The sequence below is a fragment of the Mycteria americana genome, chromosome 2 (assembly GCF_035582795.1).
Source record: "Mycteria americana isolate JAX WOST 10 ecotype Jacksonville Zoo and Gardens chromosome 2, USCA_MyAme_1.0, whole genome shotgun sequence".
NCBI lineage: Eukaryota > Metazoa > Chordata > Aves > Ciconiiformes > Ciconiidae > Mycteria > Mycteria americana.
Genome location: NC_134366.1, coordinates 47,612,517 through 47,637,418, shown reverse-complemented (window position 1 = coordinate 47,637,418; position 24,902 = coordinate 47,612,517). Strand labels below are relative to the sequence as shown.

At 41.1% G+C, this 24,902-nt stretch overlaps 1 protein-coding gene and 1 long non-coding RNA gene across 4 annotated transcripts in view; one reads left to right on the top strand and one right to left on the bottom strand.

Annotated features, from left to right (window-relative positions):
• LOC142405601 (uncharacterized) overlaps positions 1–1,539 on the bottom strand; it is a 35,931-nt gene extending 34,392 nt beyond the window's left edge. For all 3 annotated transcript variants that reach the window (XR_012774241.1, XR_012774242.1, XR_012774240.1), the window contains exons 1-2: positions 1,478–1,539; positions 498–690 (exon numbers count right to left, since the gene is read on the bottom strand). This is a non-coding gene — a long non-coding RNA (uncharacterized LOC142405601). The remainder of the gene's footprint in view (positions 1–497; positions 691–1,477) is intronic.
• Positions 1,540–1,606: 67 nt separating this feature from the next.
• ZNRF2 (zinc and ring finger 2) overlaps positions 1,607–24,902 on the top strand; it is a 58,250-nt gene continuing 34,954 nt past the window's right edge. Inside the window, exon 1 of the mRNA XM_075493241.1 lies at positions 1,607–2,623. Coding sequence (XP_075349356.1) covers positions 2,158–2,623 — 466 coding nt within the window. The 5' untranslated portion in view covers positions 1,607–2,157. The remainder of the gene's footprint in view (positions 2,624–24,902) is intronic.

Here is a 24,902-nt window from a genome sequence, read left to right as displayed (position 1 = left end):
TACCTCTTCTTGCAAATTGAACTGAGCTGCACTGATGCCAGAAAGCGACCGCACGCAGTTGTAATGGAGATGGCGAAAGGAGGGGGAAAGGGAGGCCTTTGCACCTATTTCCATCTGAGGATGAGCATCAAAGATACCATACATGTACATGTAATGTACAATAATGTCCATGTAATAATCACATGTACATATAACATGTATAGTACAAATGTTACATAATACTTTGTATATTAATTAAGATTTTGATCTGTTTTATTGTATTAATTGTAAAATAGCTTGGGTACTATGCCATTGTGACACAGGCATGAATGTAGCTGGAATCCCTACCTAGAAGGTATGACAGAGAGTCCTAAGATGGTGTATAGCACTGCTTCATGGTGACATACCTTATTTTAAAGCAGATGATAATCCATAAAAACAAGCAGTCTACCTTGGATGACGATTGTAGGAATCATGTTCATATAAATTCAATGTACGTGACATTCAATACCACATACCTTTAAAGAACAAAATAATTGTATGCCTCTGATCGTTTTGTCATGAGCAAACCGAGCCTGTTACCCGCATCGGCATAATCACAGGGCCAAAATTTTCGGCTGTTAGTCAGTCCTTGTGTAAAGCTCTCATCAATAATAACGGGAGTTTTTCTCTGAGTGAGAGACTGGGGTCTACAGGGTTTTCCTACATCACCTGTGAACCAAAGATATAAGAGATTTTCGTCCTTCTTGTCCAGCTTCTCCCCCGCATACACCACGAGAACCGAAACTCACAGCAAACCGCCCGGTTGGAAGTCCCCTACCCGGGAAAGCTCCCGAGGGGGGTAAGCGGCCCTTACGCCAACCACCCCGCCAAACCCAGGCTCGGGGAGCGGCGGGCTGGGCCCTTCGCCCCTCAGCCGGTGCGCGGCCCAGCCGAGCAGCTGGGAGCCGCGCTCGCCCGGCGAAGCCTGGGGCGCGGAGGCCGGGCATCCGGGCGCTTTGCTGAAGCTACAACGGCAAACCGAGAAGCGGCGCGGCAGGAGGGCACCCGTTCCTTGGGGGGGCACGCCGCCTGCGAGCAGCGCCCCGCGCTGTAACGCCGGTCCTGCCCGCTCCGCCGAGCCGCCCCCCGCTGCAGCCGCTCCTCTCCTTCACCTGCCGGGACTCGACACTGAGCGCGGCCCCGGGGCCCGCGGGCACCGCCAACGGCCGCCCTCAACGGCCGCCGCGCGCGCCCGGCCCGCAAACACCACAGCTCGCCTTCTGCCGGCGGCAGTTTGGCTTCTAACTCCTTCCTCGCCGGGGCGGCCGCTCCGGCACCCCGCGGGCTTCCCTTCCCCTTCAGGAGAGCAGGCAGCCGACACCCCCCGTGTGTCCCCCCGCCCGGCAGGTTCTCGCCTCAGCCCCGCGTTCCAGAGCAGCCCCGTCTCAGGCACTCTCCCTTCCGAGGGGAGCGAGGCTGGCAGCCCCAGGGGCGGCCTCGCCCAGCGCCCACCCACCTGGCGCTGCCCCGCACCTTGCGTGAGGAGAGGGGCAGGAGGCGGGGCGAGGTGAGGCGGCGGGTCCGGCCCGCCGCGCTGCCGGGGGCCGGTCCGCCGCCGGGGGGGGAAGGAGAGGCGGCGGCCCTTGCCGCCGTAACCGCTCCCCATCCCGCCCGCTGGTGCCGCCCCCAGTATGGCGACACGGTAGAGGAGCGGCTGCGCCGGGGTGACCGCCCCCTCCCGCCTCCCTCGGCACAGGCACGGGGCGCCGCGGGCGAGCGAGCGGCCTCGGCGGCGCTGCTGCCGCCGTTGCCCCCCACAGGGCTCAGCGGCGGCGGAGGAGGAGGATGGCGGCGGCGGCGGGCGCGGCGGCGGCGGGCACAGCAGCAGCGGCGGGGCCGAGCGGCCGCGCGGCGGGAGCCAGCACCGTCCCGAGCAGCTCATGGTGGCGCCCCAGACCCGCGAGCAGCGGCCGCGCCGGGGCCGCCAGCTGAGCCGGATCCCGGCGGGCGGCTCTCCCCTCTCGACACCGACCCACCGAGCGACCCGTTCTCCTCCCCCGGCGTGCTCTCTCCCCCCTCCCCGGCGCGACCCGCGCCTCAGATCGCCCCCGCCGGGGCCCGACTCCCAGCACCCCCGGGCGCCGCGGGGAAGGCGGCGGCGAAGGGCACCGGGCAGCGCCAGGCGGCGGCGGGACCATGGGCGCGAAGCAGAGCAGCCCCACCGCCGCCAATGGCCGCACCCGGGCGTACTCGGGCGGGGATTTACCTTCCTCCAGCAGCAGCAGCAGCGGCGGCGCTAACGGGACCGGCGGGCGCTCGGCAGGCGCTGGCGGGCGGTACGCGCACCTGGCGGCGGCGCCTCATGCCGCTGCCGGCGGCGCGACGGCGGCAGGAGGAGCGGCGGCGGCGGCGGGGGGTGCCGCGGGGTCGGCACCCCGGAGCAGGTCCTTAGGGGGGGCCACCGCCTCCGGGGCCCGGGCCGCGCAGTCCGCCTTCAACATCCCCCACAGCAGCGGCCCCTACGGTTCGCAGGACTCGGTCAACAGCACCCCGGAGGAGGGCGGCCGGGAGCGGCCCGCGGGGGGCGGCGGCGGCTCCTCCGGCGGGCCCCGGCTAGTGATCGGCTCGCTGCCCGCTCACCTCTCGCCGCACCTGTTCGGAGGTAAGGGTCAGCCCGCGGAGCGGGCGCGGCGGGAGGGTTTAGCTGCCTCTCCCGCTGCTGCGGGGCTGGCTGGGGGTTCGGGGGCCCGGGCGGGTGGGGTGGGGGGGCTCCTTTCCCGGCTGCCAGCCCCGAGGTGGGACGGGTAATGAATCATCACTTTGGGGAGAGCGGCGGCTCTTCCAGGCTTGCGCCCGCCGGAGGGGGCCCGGTTTGGAGACGGGGTTTTCAGGCCAGCGTCTCCCATTGTTTGTAACGAGAGCTGTGAAAGGGGGAGGTTAAAAATGAAACGAACCCCGCGGCGGTGTGGTCGGGACGGCGAAGAGGAAGCAGAGCCTCTCCGGCCGGCGACTTTAGACTCTAATAGCTGTAATCAGTGCCTGTGTAAATACTCTTGCCTACTACTTACATAATTAGAATTTAATTGGATTATGTGTCTCCGCCGTTTATTCTAAAATCGAACCAAACCCCTCTTTAGGTGCTGATTAATATGTGGCTGATGCTTGTTCCTCTTTCTAAGTTCTCGGGTTCTGGGTTCTGAAAGTCGGTTAAGAAAAACAGAAGTTAAAGTAAGTTTCTTTGTTTATTTTCCTCCTAAGAGGTGAGTAGAGCCGCATTTTCCACCTAGTAGATGAGTGGAGCCGGATAGCTGCTGCTGAAGTGCGGGCTTGCAGCACCGGTACCGTATAGTCTTGGAGATGGCCACATGTGCTCTTGAGGCAGGAGAAACACTCAGCTCAACTCTGAATTAACCAAGAAGCTCAGGCCCTTTAAGAGGCGTATTAAACGTGGAGCAAGTTCTCTCTCCTGTGATATTGAGATGAGTAGGGCTGGTATAGGGCTTGCACTTTACTGCCTGTGTTCTCTACCTTAAAAGTTAAAAATCTGCCCGTAAGTTGCCAACTGCTTTCAAAGTTGCTGACTGCTTTCGGTATTGCTTATTCTGAAGGTCGTCGTTTGTGTAAGTCAAACATTAAGGTACAAGGTGACTTTTAAAATGGATTCGTTCTCTTGATAATTCTAATATATATGTATTATAACCTGTCTAAATACTAACCAACTTCCCCAAAAGCTTTCTTTTGGGAAACAGGAAGCTAATGTAAAATTCCTACATTTCTGTATTCTAGTTAATCCGTTTGTGAATGCTATTTGTAGCAGGCTGGGTTTTCTTCTTTTCTGTAATGCGACCTGTTTGTAGCCAAAGCAGGGCTCTCTTGAGTCTGACCCTCACAGGGCGCGCAAGGTTTCCGTCACACGGCCTGCCACCTATATGTTGTTGGTGCGTTGACCTGAAGACAGCATAGCTGTTACTTCCTAGATCTAAAACTACCTCCTCCCAGCGCATTGGTTGAACATTAACAGAAAGCTGTCAAACCCTATTATAATAAAGGAATATTTGCTCTTAAGAAAGAAAACATAACTATTCTCATAGTACCAAGCTGCTCAATTAGGAGTGCTTTGTTGCAAGGACGCTCATTATATGGTCACGGTAGCTTGTGGGGGAAGAAGGTGCATGCGTTTCTTCTAGTGATGAAAGGATGCCCTATCACGGAGTATTGTGCAGTTCGTGCTAAGCACAAGGGAATCGTTAAAACATGTAGCCAGTTGTTGCTCAAAGATGAGACTTTTTTTTTTTTTTTCTCCTTGCTTAAACGTTGTCTTGCAACCTGTCTTGCTGCCAGGAGGCAGTGGATTAAATGTAAATGCTATGATGAGGATCAATAACCCAGAAAACTGTTTATTCAGATGCAGGAAGGTCTCTTCAGAATAACTCTGAATTTGATTGTACTTTTCTATAGTACGTAATAATCTATTAATTGCTGTACTACACCATATTTTGGCTTTTGCGAATCTCTGAAATTGGCATATTAAAGAGGATATAGGCTGAGATGATGCAAAGCTTGTTGCTTTTCCTAGTGCAGGAAAAGTGCCAGGAAGGGTACACTCTCTCCATCTATTGACTAATAGATAAGGAATGCCATATGTTAGGGGTTTGAGTAGCAAGTTTCAAAATACACTGTCCTTAGGTGGTCACAAGATGGTCATGAATCTAATTGCTTTTTCTCTTCTAAAAATCTTAGTATTTCTTATTGGGATGAATAACTTTAATCATAATACTGCAACACTTGTGAAGGAGGCCTTACTTGAAACATTATTCTTTTTCGCAATTTAAATATTCTGTGATATCAGTGATACATTATACCACATCACATTGACTGTCGGCATCCTTATTTAGTTGCATGTTTTGTGTTTTCTTGATTCATTGTAATAATTAGATGCTTGGAACAAGTAGACCCACTGGAGATCATACATTAGTAGTATCAGCATGGTGAAAAATAACTTGAAGCATTATTTTTTGCCCTGACGGTAACAAGCTCAAGCTTGTCTAGGTGTGGTATCTGGCATTGATCTTGTGTATCATAAGAATGCCTGAAGTCCCCTCCCTTGTTTTGTAACTTGCAAATTAGCCGAATTGTTTCTTTTTATTTTGAAAACTACTGAATTTAATTTTGAGGATTAGCATAGCAATTCTGTGAAAATTAAAATAGAAGAACAAGACTAACTTCTATAAGTTGAACTGAATCTCTAACTATTTATGTTTTTAGGCATACTCCTTGGCTTCATCAATCAGTGACACGTGGGTGTTGCATTTGTTAAATTACTGTAATTAATTTGCCATTAGCGAATTACACTCTATTGTCACTCTTACTGAGCAGCTTTGCATGCTGAAGTAATGTATAAATATTAACTCTCTAATGTAACATACTTAAATCCATACTGTGCTTGTTAATATGCTATTTGAACGACAATATAGAAAATATTATGTTATCATATGTTAACATATTGGAAAGTGTGACCAGTTAGCTTCTATATTCCTTTAAGAGGAACCATAGTAACAGCAGCCTTTCCTGACTGTGAGGGTCTGACATTCCCATCTGACCTCAGGTTCCTTTATGATCAAAGTATAACGGAGTAAATCTTGCTATGTAACCTTATGTCTCATCTCAGGGAGAGTTCAATTCACTGAATAATTTGGGCCTTGGTCTCACAAAAAAATACATACGTGTTTAACTTTGTGCTGCGAGCACTCCTGGAGTAGGCTTAGAGCATTAAGCAGAGTGAGACCCAAATTCCATAAGATGTTATGGCACTTGCAGATGCAGAGGCCAAACCCGCATGTGACCGTTCAAGCGCTTTCTTGCAACACAGCGCTGAGTTCCAGCTTCCTTTAAGGTGATAACACTGTTATCGGGAATTTTGACCAATAGTTTCCCACTCTGTTCCTCAGTGAATGGGACTTCCCCTCTCTCCCCGCCCCAAAGTAAATATTCTTACCTTCTGTTAAGAACAGCCTGTAGAAGAGTTGGCCTTGAGATCCACAGTTAGTTTTTCCCACTGTGTTTTTAGGCAGCAAGTGTTTTTGCGTAGACTGTCAGCGCTGCAGCAAAGCTACTGCTGTAGTTACAGTATAGTTTGTTTTTGTCAATGATGCTTGCAGCAATTAGTTCAGCTAAAAATGGGCAGTCTCTCGGGATTTTCTTTGCTTTGGGTAACTGCTGATGTGTTACTTCCACCACTTAAAATGTTGACAGCTCCTTAGAACCCATTTTATGTTTGTGATCCTGTTTCTGGGTGGTCATAACACAGAAAATTCTTGGTGAAAACACCTACTATAATTATCCTTCTGGTGTTCAAATTTAAATATCTTCTTGGGAATGTTGTTACAAGGCAAGAATAAGGCCTTTAAATATCTTTTTGTCTTTAAAAGTGTCTTAGGGAAGAATATTTAAAAATTCAACTGAAGATAGCAGAAATGTTACATATCGAGTCTTTTAAATGAAGAACTGATGTGGAAATTTAAGTTGATTGAGCAGACAATGTACAAGTATTATACAGAATCTCAGATTGTGTTATATACAGTCATATACAATTTTATATGATGTATTTATAGACAGGTTTTTAGATATATAGTTGTCGTGGTTTAGCCCCAGCCGTCAACTAAGCACCACGCAGCCGCTCACTCACTCCCCCTCGGTGGGATGGGGGAGAGAATCGGAAGAGCAAAAGTAAGAATACTTGAGGGTTGAGATAAAACCAGTTTAATGGGTAAAGCAAAAGCCGCGCACGCAAGCAAAGCAAAGCAAGGAATTCATTCACTACTTCCCATGGTCAGGCAGGTGTTCAGCCATCTCCAGGAGAGCAGGGCTCCATCATGTGTAACGGTTACTTGGGAAGACAAACGCCATCACTTCAAATGTCCCACCTTCCTTCTTCTTCCCCAGCTTTATATACTGAGCATGACGCCATATGGTATGGAATAGCCCTTTGGTCAGTTTGGATCAACGATCCTGGCTGTGCCCCCTCCCAGCTTCTTCCGCACCTGGCAGAGCACGGGAAGCTGAAAAGTCCTTGACTGGTGCAGCAACAACTAAAACATCTCTGTATTATCAACACTGTTTTCAGCACAAATCCAAAACATAGCCCCATACCAGCCACTATAAAGAAAATTAACTCTATCTGAGCTGAAACCAGGACAATAGTGTTGTCAGATACAACTGTTGACAGCTTTCAGGCCTATGTCAAGACTTGGAGTAATAATTTGGAGATTAAGTTGCGTCTATTCAACTTTATTAGGAGAAGGAAGTTTGTTACGTTCTTCTCAAGCCAAATAATGATCAGGCTTTTTAATGAAGTCCTTTACAGTGCAGGATTTATCACCAGTTTTTTAGACACATCTCGGGCTGCTAGAAAGCCACATCTTGTTTTGTTTTCCATCTGGTCTGTTTAGTTATATGGTACATTTGAATATGTTCTTGAGGTTCTCACACCTTTTTTGGAAGGTATGACTATCTTTTGGTCACTTCCTTGCCCGTCTCCCCCAGTATCGCATAAGTACTATTGCTTTGAGAAATCGTGAAACTCTTAAATGCTTCAGACTTCAATGCTGTTCCTGTTTTGCCAGCGAAAGTTGTAGCTCTGAGGTCTTTGCCCTCTGACTTGGGAGAAGTGTTGGGAAGCATGCTTTGCAATGAGACAACAGTCGCATTGCAAGTGAAGTGAAACTTGCTGTTTCAGTTTCAGCCTGTATGCCTTGGTGCCACTTGACATACCTTCTCTTCCTGAGAGCTGGAAATTTTTTTTGATGTTTGAGGAAGGCCAGTGAATCTTTGATACAATATATATTTCTTTAAGTTACTTCCTAACCATTCAGAATGAGGAAAGAGTGTAAGGATTTAGTCTAATAAAAGCTTAACTTTTCCATACAGATTCTGCCTTTTTTAGAAGTATGATAACACTGCTATTTGCTGTTGTGAACACAAACAATCCCACGTGCATTTTCAGATAGTTTTGCTGTTGCTGTTCATAGGTCTTCCAAGGTGCAGAACAGTGAAAGCTAAGAGGCTCTCTCTGTTTTGGTGTTTTGTTTTTATTCACTTGGCTGCACCAGTGAAACACAATCATATCCATGTTTGTCCACATCAGAAAAATGAGACCAATAATGATGAGAGGTGGGCTGAAGTCTGCTGATTGTACAATAAAGTTAAAAGGGAGACCAGCTTGGGAGCTGAGAGAAATATGAACATGTCTGTACACATACACACACCTTCACAACAATTACAAGTTGGGGGGGAGATAGATGTGTGCCTCATTTTCTCTTCAGTTATACCTGTGAGTTGACTCCAAAGTGAGACAGAAGAGTCACTTTTGTAGCCTCTGAAGATATGGGAGGTTTTGGAAATGTATTAGCATTTAATTAACCAAAATACAGATTGAAAAATCCAGTGTGCTAGGAAAGCAGTCCAAGGATAAGTCTATTGATAAGGAGTTTCAGAAGAGCTGTTCTGACAGATGGGTTTGAGGAATCCAATCCCTTTTCAGGGTCTTGCTGTTCCTGTATTTAGTGGGCTCTTCTGTTCCCGCATACATATAGTGGGCAGAATACAGTTCCTGGCAGCAGATATGTAAACTCTCCTAAAGAGTGGATGGGGGACAGGAAAAAGAAGCAAAAAGTCGTTCACCACCACCGCCTCCCAACTGCTGCAGCTCAGTCAGGAGGCTGGTTTTAGTCTCAAATGTTACATATTTGGACAAATGAGCTAAAATAACTAAATGAGCACTGTTTGGATCTTCTGGCAGTGAAGACCCTGGGAGCTATGTTTAGTTTCCTTCAGTTGAAGAGGGATCCAGGTCTCTGTGATGATGAGAGGCTTGGGGCACTGTAGTAAAGACTGAGGCAAGTGATAGAGGATCTTTGAAGGGCTTCTTTTTCTTCTCCTCCTCCTGCCTGGTAAACAACAGGGGTTATGAGAAGCCAAATAATAAAAATGGCAGTACTGCATTTAGGGGGGGAAACGTAAATAGTTAACAGTCTGAAGAAAAGGAAACAGCCTAATTGTAATGGCATATATAAATATTTCTTTTGGCTATCAAGACAGTGGTAATACCTGATTGAGCCTTTGCAGTGCCAGTTCAAACAAAGGCCTTTCTCTAATGTCTTCTGAATATCTATCCAACCCTGATATCCTGACAGTGTGTCCCTCCTCATGTTCTCTCACATAATTGCAACTAGTCTCCAACAACCTCCCAAGTCATTTCTTTGTCTTACAAAGAAAGCCTTTTGTCACTGCTAGAAATTGAAAACTATTTTTAAAACACATTGCCTACCCATCTCTTTGGGTAAGTTCTCCTCTCCTGTTCTTGCCAGCTGCTCATGGAAAACTTCATCATGTAAATGTTCTTGATGTGCTGTCTTAGCCTTGCATGAAACTTCTAAGTTTTGAATAATTTTATGAAGGTTTTTGGGTAGGTTTTCCCTGCTATTTGCAGATGCATGAACCAAATTTATATTATTTTCAAGATTTTTCTGCATTGTGTCTACTGCTCATTAATGGTTTGATTAGTTTCAGGAGAGACGTATGGTCATTTCTGCAGATTGTGTTTACTGTGGTAAGGGAACATGTTGTTCTTACAGATATTTAACCTGTGAAAAGGAACAGTGAGAAACCTTTGAGTGCTCCGAGTTTTTATTTTTGCAATATTTTTAAGGACATGCATCTTATAAATCTAAAGAAGACAATTTGTGTGAAAAAAAACACGATTACCGGAGTAAAACCAGAACAGCACTTCATAGGCATCCAGGAAAGTGTTTTCGCTGTCTAGTCTCTGGTTAGATATTTCCTAAACAAGTGCTTATGTTGCCAAGGCCGCGTTTCTGTTGTAAGTGATTATTGTGACTTTCATAAGGATGTCTCGGTGCACATCCAGAGCTCTGTAGCATTTGTTGTTTGATAGGCTTCAAATTCCTGACGCTTGCAAAAATGGGAGGGTAAGCCAGAGTAAGAATGGGGCTGGTTCTCACTTTCACTTGGCACGTGCTTCTGTTCCCTGCATGGTAATTGCATAGTATCGACCCGGAGAGATCAGGAAGCACGCAGGAAAATCTCGTAGGGCTTGGGATGTCTGAGTGCCGGCCGAACGGAATACAAAGTGTTGTATGCTGGGATTCAACTCCGTTACTCTTAGTCACCTTTAGGAACTGACCTACCTGCGTGTTTTCTTCTTCCTTGTCTGCTCTGTTTAAAAATCAGACCACCACAGCCTGTGAATAGTCCCCAAAGGGTGGGTGTGCTGCATACCATTGTGGATATTTTTAGTAGATTCTGTTTGCTGACTGACTTAGTGTGCTATAAATACAGAGTTCTCATCTGGCATGCACTTTGCATGTCTTCTAGTAACTTATAATAAATTCACTTAAGAATAATGGCAAGAAAAAATGAGCTGTTACAATTTATTTGGCTTTCCATATGAAGTGTCATTTATATAAAGCAATTATTTAACAACATTATAACTGTAAATGGCTTTTAAAACTAGTGGTGTTCCAAAACACTTCCTAGTCAGGCTACCATAATTAGTCCCTATGTCAGGTTGATTTATACTGCGATTTCACTACGGTTTTAAAAATTGAAGGTAGAGTTTTTAGATGTGAGAGGTTAGTTGGGCATCTGGAGTATTATGAATGCTAGTAAATTACTTTGTTATGTCAGTACTAGCACATTGCCTGAAGATGCATAAAGGCTATTCTGTGGGGAAAAATGAAGCTTTAGTTAGGATTCTCTTGAAAATTTTTTTCATAAAGTATAGGTGTATATACAGTTGCTTGAGCTGAAATATAGTTAAGGCACTTACCACATTTTTTAAATTATTAGGACTCAATGCAAAAAGGGGACAGACCCATGTCTTACTCAGACAGATGCATCTGTCTTTGAGTATTGAATTTGACACAAAATTGGAGGATGGGTTTTTGCCGAATTGTGCTGAGCAAAACTTAAATGCAGTTCTGTACTGCTAAAATAAAAACTGTCATAGTCTATACAAACAGATGTGGCCTTCATGAAAGAAATTTAAAACTGGTGAAGTTTTCCATGTGCAGCAAAAGAAAAGTCTGCTTAGAAGTGCTTTCTGCAGATTGCCTGAACACACAGACAGTATTTTGAGAATCTTAACATTTTCTTTTATAATGAAATCTGGACCAATCTGGTGATAGTCTTTCAGAAAACTTACAAAATAAACCATCTCCCTGCCAAGAATCCTAGATAGTTGCCTGAAAATCATGCCACTTTTGAATCCTGACTTCCTGCAGCTCTCAGGAGTTTTACTTCTTGTGGACTGAAGAACATCACCCCTCTTTGATTCTTGAGCATGAATATGGATTGAAGTTCCAGTATGGGGTAAAATCTTACCTGTCTTGAGAAAATGCTGTGGCCCTACCAGATAGAGCAGAGCATCATCAGTTAGGCAAATTTCAGAGAGATAGTGGTGGACGATCTCCAGAATATAAAGAACAGTGACAATAGTAAAATGCAATTTTCTATGGTCATTTAACTGCTTTCACAATGAGGCAGTTCCTCTTTCTTCTCATTGTCTTTGCTGCATCAGCAAGGATGACTAGAGTAGCCTAAAGCAAGGATGACTGAAGTGGCCTAAGATGCCAGACTGGAGGATTTGCTGTTCATTTTCTTGGGTGTTTTGCTGTCCTTTGGGAAGAATGAGTTTAAAATCACACACCTGCATTCTGCATGTTGGAAGACATATTATGCTTGTGCAGCAAGTGGCTCAGGGCTCCTTTAGTCTCTTAAACTGGATAAGCATGATTCATCTTCAGAGGTGATTTTGATGAAGTGTCCTGAAAGGTAGTATTACTGAGTTCAGGTGTGAAGCACCCAAGTACAGGGTTATCTATGCAACTTTCTTCTAGAGCTTTTTAATTTTTCAGTGTTGTGATTTTGCAGCCTTAATGGTCAATTAGGGTTGGTTTGAGTGTTTTGTTTTGTTTTGTTTTTTTCCCCTTATCCATACGGGTATAGTTGTTAGAGGTAGCCAGCTCAGTGTGGACAGATACTTGTTTCATATTGGGAGTAGTACTAAATATATGAAAAGTAGATTGTTTGTCCAAGTTCAAAACAAAGAAGAGTTTTGTTAAAGCTCAATCTATTAATGAATTACAACTCCAAAATAATAAAATGTAATTGTAAAACTACTTCCATATTTTTAATGTGCTGTGTAAAGAAATGAAATACCTGCTCCACCCATGCAGTAGAGTGATAAGGCTGTTGCTGGCTGAAGAGAAATGATCTACTGGAACAGCACGTGAATGGAAACAGCATGAAATTCACATATGTAAAAGGGCTGCATGCTATCAAAGAAACACCCTTTGTATATCTAATTCAGCTGTCCTAACTTTTCGATACTAGATGACAAGTATACAGGCATTGTCTTGCTGCTTAAGCACTGAATTATATTATTCTTCAGTTAGATTTAATTGTATGTTTGCTACAGCTCAGCCTTGGATTAGTTTATATCCGAATGTCTCATATCTGTGAATTTGTGTCTTTTGTAAGTTATAACATTTTCAAAGATAGATGATAATGGGCTTCTTCGTAACCATGAATGTGAAAAACCGAAGTGTTTAAAATGCTTTTGAAGTAAAATACAATACTGAAATAGCTTCCAGTTTGGAGGAAATACGGATTCCATTGCTAGCATAATAAACCGTGTGTTAAAATAAACTGTGGTTTTCACGCACTTGGTAAGACCAAGATCCAGTGGCAGCATACAGCTAGGGAGTGGAGGAAATGTTCCTTGCAAGTGTGGGACTAGTTCTGCTGCAAACAAAGAAATAAGAAGACTAACGCAAATAATGGGTTTTATGTTCCGCAAGTGTGGGGGATGATGTATTCGGCCCAGGTTGTTCTCCTTTGTGTCTCCACTGTGCCTCTCTGGTTGTAAAGCACACATTTGCATTCAGCTGATGAAGTCAAAAGGAAATGATGAACCTGTTTGGAGCTGGAGAGGAAGAGTTCCTTCTAGTGGGCTGGGTGGATATATGTGACTTCCCTCTACAGGTGTGCAGGCAATCAACCTTTTAAATGTATTTAATGATTAGACATTTTGGTTTAAAGCTTTATTCAGAAGAAATGCTCAAAAGAGTTTTAAGCTCGGATAATGTAATTTCTTGACGTTAAACAGTTTAATATGTTGGGGAAAGCTGTTGATTTTTGAAAAGTTGACTAGAACTAAGCTTTATGAAGACTGCTTGGGCTGACAGCAGTGTTGAGATTGTTCCTATCCACACAGATAAGGCAAGTTTATGCTCTCATGGAACCTGAGGTCATGGAGTGGTTGTCAAAAGCATTCTAGCTTTTAAATTCTGGCCAATATTGATTCTCTTGTAGGGATTGGCTAGCTGTAATCTTTGATCAAGGTAATTTTGACCACTGGCTAAATAATTTTTAAAAAAACTTGTTAAATATTTGACTTTTTTATTTATTTAAGTGACAGAGCAAAAAATTCCCATGACCTCTGCTGCGGTCCTTACTTTTAGTAGTGCTAGAAAAGTCAGTAGGAATTAATTTCTGTAATTTCTTTCAACTCTTGGAAAAAATTGTACTCTGAACAGTCTTTATCAAGTATGACTTGCCTTATATTTGTTGTAACAGACATGGCAGTATTTCTCTGCAAAATACTTGCTTATGTATGGCTGTTGCCTGATTTTTAATAGTGGGTTAATGATATTGACCTCCATTTTAGCTGAATTTTAATTTACTGATGAAAATACTGGCATACAGATTTTGTATTTTATCTTGGTATTTTATTGAAGAAAAATATGTACTTAGCAGCAAAGCTAGAAGTAGCCAAAAGCATCCAAAAATGAAGTGGATCCCTGTTGAACTGTACTGGAGAGGTGGTTCTTGTGTTTTGCTATCCACAGGTTGTTCTTTCCATCTCTGCCATTCCACTGTTCATTAGTTAACTAATGAAAATGGCAGGTGTCGCGTGGCATTGAATGTTGTTGGCTTTTCGAGTCTGAAAAGCTATATAGCCATGTTGTTGGTTTGGTGGTGCGTCTGGATTGCTAACTATGCTGAGAAACAGGGTGCTGGGCTAATGTAGCTATACTGCCTCTTAGTAATGGAAATTACTCTGGCTACAGCTCTGATATAATGAGCTGAGAATGGGAGACCTGAAGGTATTCTGGTCTGGATGAGATTATATCAGTTTGGGGGTTGTTCTGGTTTTCCTCTTGTTTTGCTCAACAAATACGTTAGCTTGCAGGTTAAATATGCAAAAGTGATGCATAATTTGTCAACATGAGGAAGGCTCTTAAATGCTTGCAAGTAGTCAAACAGCTCTACTTTTCTTTAGCTGTAATATTTGTAAAATGTTCTGCATTTTACAAAGTGCTGCAAAATACTAATTATAAGATGCTCCTCTAGGAACTCCTACTTTTCTTCCTTTTCCCATGATGGATTTGGACTACTTCTGGGCTGTTTAACAGCTGTGTCCTGTGGCAGCCTATTCTTAATTGTAAAACTTTGTTAGCTGTAGCATGCAAGCAGTCATTGAAGTATGTTTAAAAACAAATGTTTGTAGTGAACATGTGGCTGGCCTGACACTATCCACAAAGATGCAGAATTAAAATGAGTGAAAAACATAAGCACCCCAGGAAATGTTAACCTCAAAGGAAATCCTGTGAAAAGGATGCCAAATTTGTAAGCAAGAGAGAGGAGGAGGAAAAGTCTGTACGGAATGGTGGTGTTTGTTACTGTACTCTTACTTAGAGGGAATCAGGATGCATGGATATGTGTGTTGATACAGTTGCTTTCCAATCTCTTAAACTGTGATCCTGTGACACACTAAAGCTTATTGAGAGCCTCTCCTTTTTTCTTCCTTTTCTCTGCCCTCTTGCTGTTTTCTGTGTGGATGAGTCATCTTACTAGCAACACCTGTATTAGTAACTGAAGTGCTATTGGAGACAAAAATAAATCTGCAGAAATACTGATTTAGCTGGATCTTAAAAATATTCCTGTTTAAAAAAAAAAAAAATCAGTGTCTTAGTTTAGGACTTTTTTCTTTTTTTCTTAGAAAGACATAATTTTGGGTATTTTGTTTAATTTGGGTTTTAACTTAGTTATCCTAGTTTTATCTAGCAATAGTTATATCTGTAGTGTTAATGGAGGAGTAATCCTGAAGAGAAACACATTGAAACAGATAATTACTTCTATATCAAAGAGAGGCCATTTTGATTAAATTCTTTATTTTAGGGTATGTATTTTTAGGTATTTTCTTGTCTCCAGTTTTTCTAACTTGCATTTCCCCAAACTTGAAAATTGGGCTGTAACTTTTTTCTTTTCATTAGCAGTGTTTTGAAGTGCACACAAGTTAAAACTGGTTAAACTTGCTTCCTCAAAGATCTGACCGGGTAAATGTGCTGTACATATAGCACAAGGCATTAAAGCCTGGAACTTAAGTGTCAACATATTAAATTCTGATCCTATCAGTTTTCTGTTTATGCCTTACAGATTTGTAAATTTACAAAATTACACACTTGTAATTCAGTTTGAGACATGAAATTTCATATAGAAATAGGAAAGGAAGAAAAGCCTCAGGTCAGTACCTTGTTTTTCTTGCATTTTCCCTACTGTAGTTTCTCTCAAATATATTTAGCCTTGTGCTCCTTCAGGCCGTGATGATAAATGTACTAGGTACAATGTTTTTAAGCTACTGGTACAGCTAAAACACTATGAGGACAGCTTTACTCAAGTCAGTGAGTGTTGCATGTGTAGAACTTCTGGTATACTCCCAAATCTGCCTTGAAGAGCATAATCCCATTTGTCAGGAATTGTCATATATAACTGAAAAGAATTCCTTCCTCCGCTGAAGGAAAGGAGCTCTTTCTGTAATATCAGTACTCACATCTTTAAATTGTTAGATTTATAGTCCTTTGCAGAAACTCTGAGGCTGCAAGCTAATTTTAATGGTGCTTTCTTAACCGTGAAAGTCAGTGAATGGTATGACAATTGAACCCTATAACTGAGGCTTAAGAATATCACCACAAGCACATGTCCGTAAAGGGGTAAGCATAGAGGAAAGATACTTTCTCAGCTATTACAGTCAGTTATTGTTGTATGCAATACTTAAACATTGCATTTTCCTTTCTCACACAGTGTGCTGGAAAGCAACAAGCCTTGCTCTCGACATTATAAATGAATTTTTGTGATTATTTTTAGATTAGTAGGCATACAATGTCTTTTTCCCCAAAACTTTACACAACAGGGGTTACAAGAACAGATTTAATTCTGATGAGTGATGTGTGGGAGAAAGTCTCTTTGTTGATGATCATAGCACTTGAAGGGACCTTGAAGTTAACAGTTCCTTCCCAGCACTGGAATGTGGGATCAGCTGGGTTTGGCCCATTCCGAGCAGATGATGTTTATCTATTCTTTCTTAATTTCTTAATGGAAAACCATTTATTTCCTTGGGTATTTTATTTTGACAACTAATCTTACAATTGGAAAACTTCCTAATAAGCAAATTATTCTTACTGTTTCACAACTGATTCCCAGTTTTGAATGCAGAAATTTGCAACTGATGCATTTTTATTAACAGGTAGTTCTTTCTTCATTACAAATGGGAAGCGCTCTTTTTTCCTTTTTAATCGTACTTGACCCTTTCTAGCTATTAGATACAATGTCAACAATGTGTATAGCCATGAAATATAACTGAAAGGGCATTTATTGCACTGTTATGGTTTCGTATCTCTCAGTTTTTATATCTGCTTACTTTGGATTAGGCTTGTAGAAAGCTCTAATTTGCTAGATGTGCCTGACAAAAAAGGGCCAGGGTGGTAATGAAGCAGTTTAACAATAAAGTAACTGTCTTAAAAAACTTAATTTGCTGTTTCTGTCAGTGACTGTCTGCCTACCCAGATTCAGAGGATAGATTGATAACAGTATTCATTAAAAACAGACTTACGTAGAGAGTTATCTGGTATTACTGTTTGTGTTAGCTAGTAAACTTGAAGCTGCTTCTTCCTGTATAAACAAGAAAGCCAGCTGCAATTATTCTTTAAAACTCAAAGCATCTGATTGGGCTGTGAAAAACCTTTCCATAACACAGACAAAAGTACAATTGTGACTGTGTATACAAATTGGCACTAGTGCTGTATAAACAGAGGGGGATTTCAGTGTTTTTACATTCACGTATACCTCATCATCCTTTACACAAACTGAAATTAGTATCTTTGGGTCTTTAAGCCGCGAATCTTGCCTAAAGACCAAGAGTAAAAACCATTAAAAGAGCTTGATTCTGGCCTGGCTGCAGAAGACAGACCTCATGTATTAAGATATCTGTTTGTGTCATTGTTGTGGTATTTGGCTAACTGCACTTAGTAACAGGATTAACAAAAGACTAATAATCAAGGATAAATTGTTCAGGGTTTAATATGCACTCTGTAGAAGCCAAAAAGAAGAAAAACCCCAAACCCATGCGAGCCCCTCCCAGGCCAGAGACCTGTTCAGCACCCGCGCCCTGGACAGCTCAAGCGAGGCCTCTTCCAGGCAGCTGCTCCCCTCCAGGTGCTCCTGCTGCCCGAGGAGATGCGCCCAATTCTTTAGCTGGGAGATAAAACAAGGTACCTTTCGAGAATAGTACGTTTCATGCTGCCCCGAAGCTTTCTGGCTGGACTACTGAATCGTATTTAAAAGACTGAGAATTTGTGATAAACTTTCATTTGCCCCAGCTCCCTGTGGTACGGAAAGTGGCTTTGACAGCCTTGAGAGTAGACCAGATAGTCTTCCCCTGGAAAGCTTTTTGTAACTCTTTCAAGTCTGACTTGTATACCTACAGTTCCTATGTGTTGGTTTTTTGTTTGTTATTTTTAATCTTATTTGGGATTCAGAAGTTCAATCTTCATCTATTTGTTCGCTTCTATCCTAGAAAATAGATTTCTTGTCACAGCTTTCCCAAACATTGGTAAGCTAGCTTCCTTGTTCTTAGTTTCATCTCTGTTGTTTGTTTTTCACATGGCTTAAGGACTTTCTGGAGCTAGTTCTCATTTTCTGCTAAAAGTTTTGTTAGTCTTGTAGTTTCAACTAGACTTCCCTGCTTGGTTCCTTTCAGTAAGTGGAAGTCAAGAAAGAAAAAGCAGGTTATACAGATCCTTTCTTGTTATTACGCTGCCCAGTTTTCTTTGAACGCTATGTGACACCGCTTTTTTAAAATGAGATGATTAAAATATTTGACCTTAAATGTTTAAAAACCTGGAGAAACTTCTGATATGTTTTGAATTAGTATTAGAAAGATGCCTTGAGCAGTAGGAGGCTCACCGAAAGATTAACCTTTCGAAATAACATTAGTTTTTCTTGACAAGAAGTTAAAATCTAGAAGGTGGTATTCTGAAATATTTACTTTTGAAAAAGGATAGTTTTTGCATCCAGTAATGCTGAGGTAACAAGATAAGATCCATTTCTTGTGTGGAGGAAAAAGAACAAACATGTAAATATTTAATTTCACTTAATGGCTTTTAAAGCCAAGATGGAAAACACAGTAATACTTTGATTCATGTGTGAAAACAGGGTCTGTAAATACTTCAGTGACCTTTTTCCTTTCTTTTTATGACCCTGCTGCAGAGAGCTATGTGGTTTGAATATTTTTTTTCCCTATTGTTAAGTGCAGTTTATTTAAGATAGTATGTGCTTTTTTTCCTACTTACTGTTATCTTTTTACAAATGTCTTGCAGGATTTTCCTTAGGGGTGGGGATCCTAAGTAAATATTATTTCCTTTTTATGCTGAAGACCTCTTGGTATACTACCATACCATTATGCTAGCTTCTGTAAGAACATGGACAGCTTTATTCAGTTTGCTACTAAACAAATAAAAAAGGAAGCCACATGCATTTCTTACACTCCTTCCCTACTGGAAGAAATAAAGTGAATTTCAGGAGGGAAAGAAACTGGTTTTGCTATTTCAGTTGTTGGAGTACATGCATTTCAACTTCTAAATGAAAAATGGAAATACCATCATTAAACAAAATTACTATTAGAGTTTCCTCAGTGTCCTGGAAAAGCTGTGTTTCCAAACCAGTTGTCCCTAGCTTATGGGTATGGGTAACTTTGCTTTGTTTGGGTTGGACCTCTGCCATATATCTGGGAACTGTGGTAAGCTGTTGGGTAATTTCCAGGGTTGCATTCCACTTTTCAATATTACTATTTTTTTTTTCTCCCCTTAAACTTGCTTCATTGGATAGATGATATATAACATGATTTTATTTATAAGTTGAAGGTTTTTATTGAAGTCACATTCTAGAAGTTATTTTCCTGGTATTCTGATTTCTTAGGTTTGGTATAAGAGCAGTTTGTTCCCTGAGTATTTACAGAAACATATGGAGATTGGATAGTGAATGAAACACTATTCGTATTTGCTTGAATGGGGGGGACATGGTTGGTGGTGGAACCCACCATATACACTTACATTTGAATAAATTTAAAACCTACTTTAACAGATTAGCCAGTGCAAGACAAAAGCTAGTAGTTTTATGAGAGGTTTTTTTTTCCTTGCCTCACTTTTAATTTCTTTCTCTAAAACTGTCCCTGAGGGAATAGGAATTGATAATAAAAGTTGGCATAACAGGTACTTTAGAAGATGTTCCTGTATTTTTTATAAATTGCTTGCGTACAAGCAGTTTATCTATTAAAAAAAAAGCTTTGTAGCTGTCCATATTAATATATTTGAGATCAGAATTTTTGTCTAAATTGGTTTTAAAGACTTAGATTTGTGTATACATCTTCTTGCCAGAATATTAATAGATTAGAAGACTGTATTGTCCTTTTAGTATTTTGAATTTATTCCAGAAGGCTTGCTGTTTTATTTTGCTGGATGGTACTACCCTGAACTTTGTGAGATACCAGGCTAGGTCAAGAGCAACAATAACATACTGCTGGATTTATAATCCCACCTATGTTGTAGGTCGAGTAGCATGCTGAACTGACATAAATGTATCTGAAACATTTGATTTATTTTTTTAAGAGCCTAAATGAACTTTTTTTGCCTTTAAGCTGTCACTGTATGGTTCTAGAGTAACTAGGTGACAGTGTAACAAGATTAGTCTGTCTCAAGATTTAGTGCAATTTGTATGAATTTTGTTGCAGGTAGAAACCTGGTGAATGAGTCAAAGTTTTTATTTTTCTTTCTGGAAGTCATTGTGTAGATGTTAAGTGCTGTGAACTGCCTTCCTTAACTAAGAGCTTAATTTTCAATGTTGTTTTGAATGTCTCTGATGTCAATAAAAATTGTGTTACCTACACAGTAGTGAAGAAGGGCAATTTCCATGTTTATGTTGACTTCTACCCAAAAACATATTCTCGTGTGTGAAATATTTATATTCCCATGTGTATGACGTAACCCTTCCAACTGCATCTGTTTTTTTTCCTTTTAGGCCAGCTTCTGGACAGTTTTGATACAGTTTTAGCTAAGGACTGGTTTTACACCAAGAGCAGAATTTCAGTCTGTCTTACCACGTTCTGTGGAAAGTACTAGACAGACAGCATGTCGGGCTAAAGTCTTCCGTTCACAGAACAAGTTCAGCATTCACTCATTTTTTCAACCTAGAGCTGGAGGACGTCCCTGAAAGATTAGGCAGCTGTTAGTCTTCTGTAGCCTGCCTACTGCCCTGCGGAGATGTCTTCCAAACCAGAAACTGGCTGTTGTAGATTATAGGATTAATAGAATGAATGGTACAATGTCTACACAGATCTGGAAAGCAAAGACATTTAAATGGCATTCTCACTGCACAAAAAAGCCAGGAATTGTATTGAGTATTGCTGCTTCTTAAGGAAAACCCAATAAAAGTAGGTTTCTCTTATTGGCTCATCTCCCAGTTTACTGATTTCTGATTTGATACAACTGCTGTAAAGGACAGGTATGGCAAGACCTCTGCTAGAGGGAGGAAGAGTGTACTTTTGTGATGACTGACAGGAATGTCAGGCTTCCTTTGGGAGCTTTTATTAGGTGTTCCTGAAAATGGTAGTTAAAGGCAAATTTTTAAAAAAGTTACTTGATAAAACAACAAAGCCTGGAGGCAGAGGCTGTCCTTTACATGCCTGTGGCTTACTTCTCAGTAGTCCTTAATATGGATAGAGTTTACTATGGAAGAACTGCAACAAATCTGTCTTTTCACCAGAGCTGATGATTTATGCCTGGCTTAATCTCACTAATTTGTTGGTGGCCATACTCTGAAATTTATCACAGTTGCTGTTACTGCACTCACCTGTGTGCAATGGACTTGCCTTCTGAGGGCTTCTCCTACAACAAAAGGAGTGGATTTAAGCTGGTGTCCAAGTGGGAAATAGCTACTTTGACCTCTCTTGAAATCCAGAATAAGAAAGCCTTCTAGAACACTGGTAACAAAGTTGAAGTGTGAGAGAGTTACCCTTCAAGAGCATCATGGAGATTTTTATTTTGTAAGACACTGAGTACATCTTCTGTCTACTGAAGTAGAAGTCTTTTTGAGGGACTAATGCTCCTCTTAGATAAAGGAGGAGATATAATTTGAAACAGAAAAACGCCTATAAATGATGTTAATTCTTTGCAGTTCTGAAAACCTGGTCTGTGAAAAGTAGTGATGTGACAATTCAGTACGCAAATACTTAGCAGTATAAAAATCTTTCTTGCTTGGAGAATGGTTTGTTTAACCGAAAGTGTATTTCGAGAACTATTGTGTCTTTCATGGAAGATTTTGGGAAGCTGTGAATGTTTTTAAGCTAGAATGAAAGGCTACAATGGGAAAATAGATATAAATCTGTGTCTCTAATCATTTTGGCATTGGGTTAGTAGTAGTAGTCCTGAGTAGTCTTACCTCAAGACTTTAGATGTCTAAAGTGATAGAAGATTCATATATTATTTTTTAATGAGTGCCTTACACTTTAAAAAAGTGGGAATTGGAAGAGAATTAAATCCTAGATGTTTGAGAAGGGCTAGGTGTTGGGTTATTTAACGTGCTTCACAGAAGTTTCTTTTTCTTTAAATATATTGTTTGCTGCTGAAGTATCTACATAGTACACATTTGAGGTGCATCCTTCATTAGCTTGTGTCTTGTTCTACAAGTTCACATTTTTTTGGTGTGGGTTTTTTTTGTTTGTTTTGTTTATATCATGGAAGGGTTTACTTAAATGCACCTTACTGGTCTTTGCCTTCTAGCTGCTGTTTTGATCCTATCAGTCTCTGAATTGTATTATAAGCTGCTGACAGGCTGACTAATACAGCAAGGTGCAGTAGGCTGCTCCAGTGTAGCACTGGGAAAGCTCAGAGTCCTGCTTGCTTGGGCTGGTCCCCACCAACTGACACACAGGAAGGGACAGCAAGAGCAAAGGAGGTAGTGCTGCCAAGAGACAGAAGGAAGGTGAAGGGATGAACACATAAATGAGCTGAGAGGAGCACAGGCTCAAACTCTGGTATTCTTTATGCAGCCCTCAAGAACTGTTCTAAACAGCTTTTTTCTTCTTTCAAAACCAGATTTTTTGTTTGTTTGTTTGAGCATTTTATTATTTATATTTTAACTGCTCAGTCACTGGTTTTAGGGATCTGTGGTAGAGCCTTGCTAACTCATTAGGTAAGGCTCTGGTTAAGAAGGCAGCACTACATGGTAAGGCAGAGCAAATTTATGTCATGATTTACTTTTTCTGTGACCCTTGTCTCAATGTCATTGTGGGCAAATAGCATTTTTATATAAGGTGACCCCTAGAGATTTATGAGAATTGTTTGTCTTTCTGTGTAAGCTAGGGCAAGTTTCTTAACTGCCTTTCTAAAGTATATAATAGAGACTTTGCTCCCACTGTAACCATTGCTTTTTCTTGTCTGTTTTGGAGTGTAAGTTCCACCTCTGAGAGCTAATACATGTATGCGAACAAACATATTTGCAGCACTTGGCACACTATGATCCTAATCTTATAAAGGCATTCCTGAAATAGGAATACTAACTATGATAGTCAGTTGTGTAAAAAACAAACAAAACCCAAACCAAAACAAAAAAACCCATACACAGAAAAAAACCCCAAACAAAACCCAACACCCCTTTCTTATTAAAATATGATTTATTAGCATGTTGCAGTTTCATGCTATCTCAGTATTTAAACTCAAGACAGTGTCTCCCTTTTTTATGTATAATGCTTATATATATCAATTGACAGATCATTATTTTGTTTGAACAGTGAAGAACAAAACATACTTCTGAAATAGGTGCAGTTTCTCTTACCTGCAGTAGCGTTAGGGATGAGTAAAGCAATGAAAGCATATACTTCTTTAAATAAAAGCTGTAGTTGGATGAGTAAAAGCATTTGAGTTACCATGTTATTTTTCAAACTGCTGAAAAGTCAAAATATCTGTTATTTTAACTAATTTGTTCCAACTGCATATCCCTCTTAAAACATTTACAGTCTATGCTGTGTGTATGTATGCATATGTGCATCTTATTAGCATGATCTGGTTAATGTAAACAAGATGTTTCTCTTCTAAGTGTAGATATTTAAAATAGGTAACTCATCAGATTTCTCAACAATTTAACTGATAGACCAATGCAGCAGTTGTAAACAGAAAAACAGAAAATACTCAGTAGCATTCTCTACAAAGGTCATTTAAAATGTGAGTGATACACAAAATATTTCCTAAGTTTGTTCAAACAGTGGCATCTTAACCATGAAAAAGCAAGAATTACATTGCTGACTTAGTTGCTGTGGTAAGAATTATGTGGCACGTCATTTGAAAGTTTGGTTTGTGACTTATGGATGTTCTGTAAGGTTTGTATGGGTGCTATGCACTCTCTCTTAATAGAGGTAAAAGACGCTAAATGCAGATGAACCTGTCATGATTCATATGTTTAGAGCATGTAAGTCAATAGCTTGATTTTCTTCAGCTTTTACTGACAAGTGTTAAGAAAACTTGGTTGGGGGGTTATTTCTTTATGGATTCAGTTCTATCTTTTTCCGAACCAATTGTGCATCTTCTTTACTATTCCTCTTATTAGGCATTTTGCATGCTTTCTTCACTATGGTACATCCCCAAATGTTATTAAAAGGTTCTGTCTTAGAAATAGGAAATTTTGCAAAACTTTTGCATTATAATACATAAATGTGTATCATTCAAAATTAGACTGCTCTCATTTTATAAAAATTTGTACATAATTTATGTTAAACACTTAAATTTTGTCAATACTGAAGGATTTAATGATCTAATTCCAGTATACACCTTTCTGAAATTATGCGTTTTGTAACCCTTTGTCTTCTCCCCGTTTTGTAACATCCTCTTTAATTATTCTATGTCTGGCTTCTTATGAACCTACATCCTAGTTTCTGCAATAGTCCATACACTAAGGTAAATATTTTCCAAGTTGGAAGAACAGAGGGGTCAATGCAGAGTGAAATTCTTAGTTGAATTTTCCATTTAAAAACAAAAGGATGCTTTATGATAAACAGAGATGTCAGTACTTTAAAAATGTTATTCCTTAAACAAAATTCCTTTGTGCTGAGGTTGAATATTTTTCAGCCCCGACTTTTCTGCTAAGCTCAGTCTTTATTCATAAGTCATTCCTTTACTCTGGGGAAAAAAAAAAAAACCAACAAAACAAAACCAAAACCACAAACCCAAATAAATAAACAAACAAACAACCATACTTGCTCTACTCTCACCAGTTTCAAGTGAATGAAAGTAAATTAGTCCATAGGTTAGATGTTTCCCTGCAGATTTAAGAAATTGGTGCCCTCTGTGGAGGACTGCTATTTTAAGAGCTAAAGAGGAAAATATAGAGCATAATAACGCAGGAAAGTCTGCTGTTGTGCTTAGGTAATAAAAACTCTTGTATGTGTGATTAAAAAAATGAGATGAAAAGCACAAGAAAACAAGTATGCTTTGCAACATTTATGCTTGACTTTCTTGAAACTGTACTTTCAATAG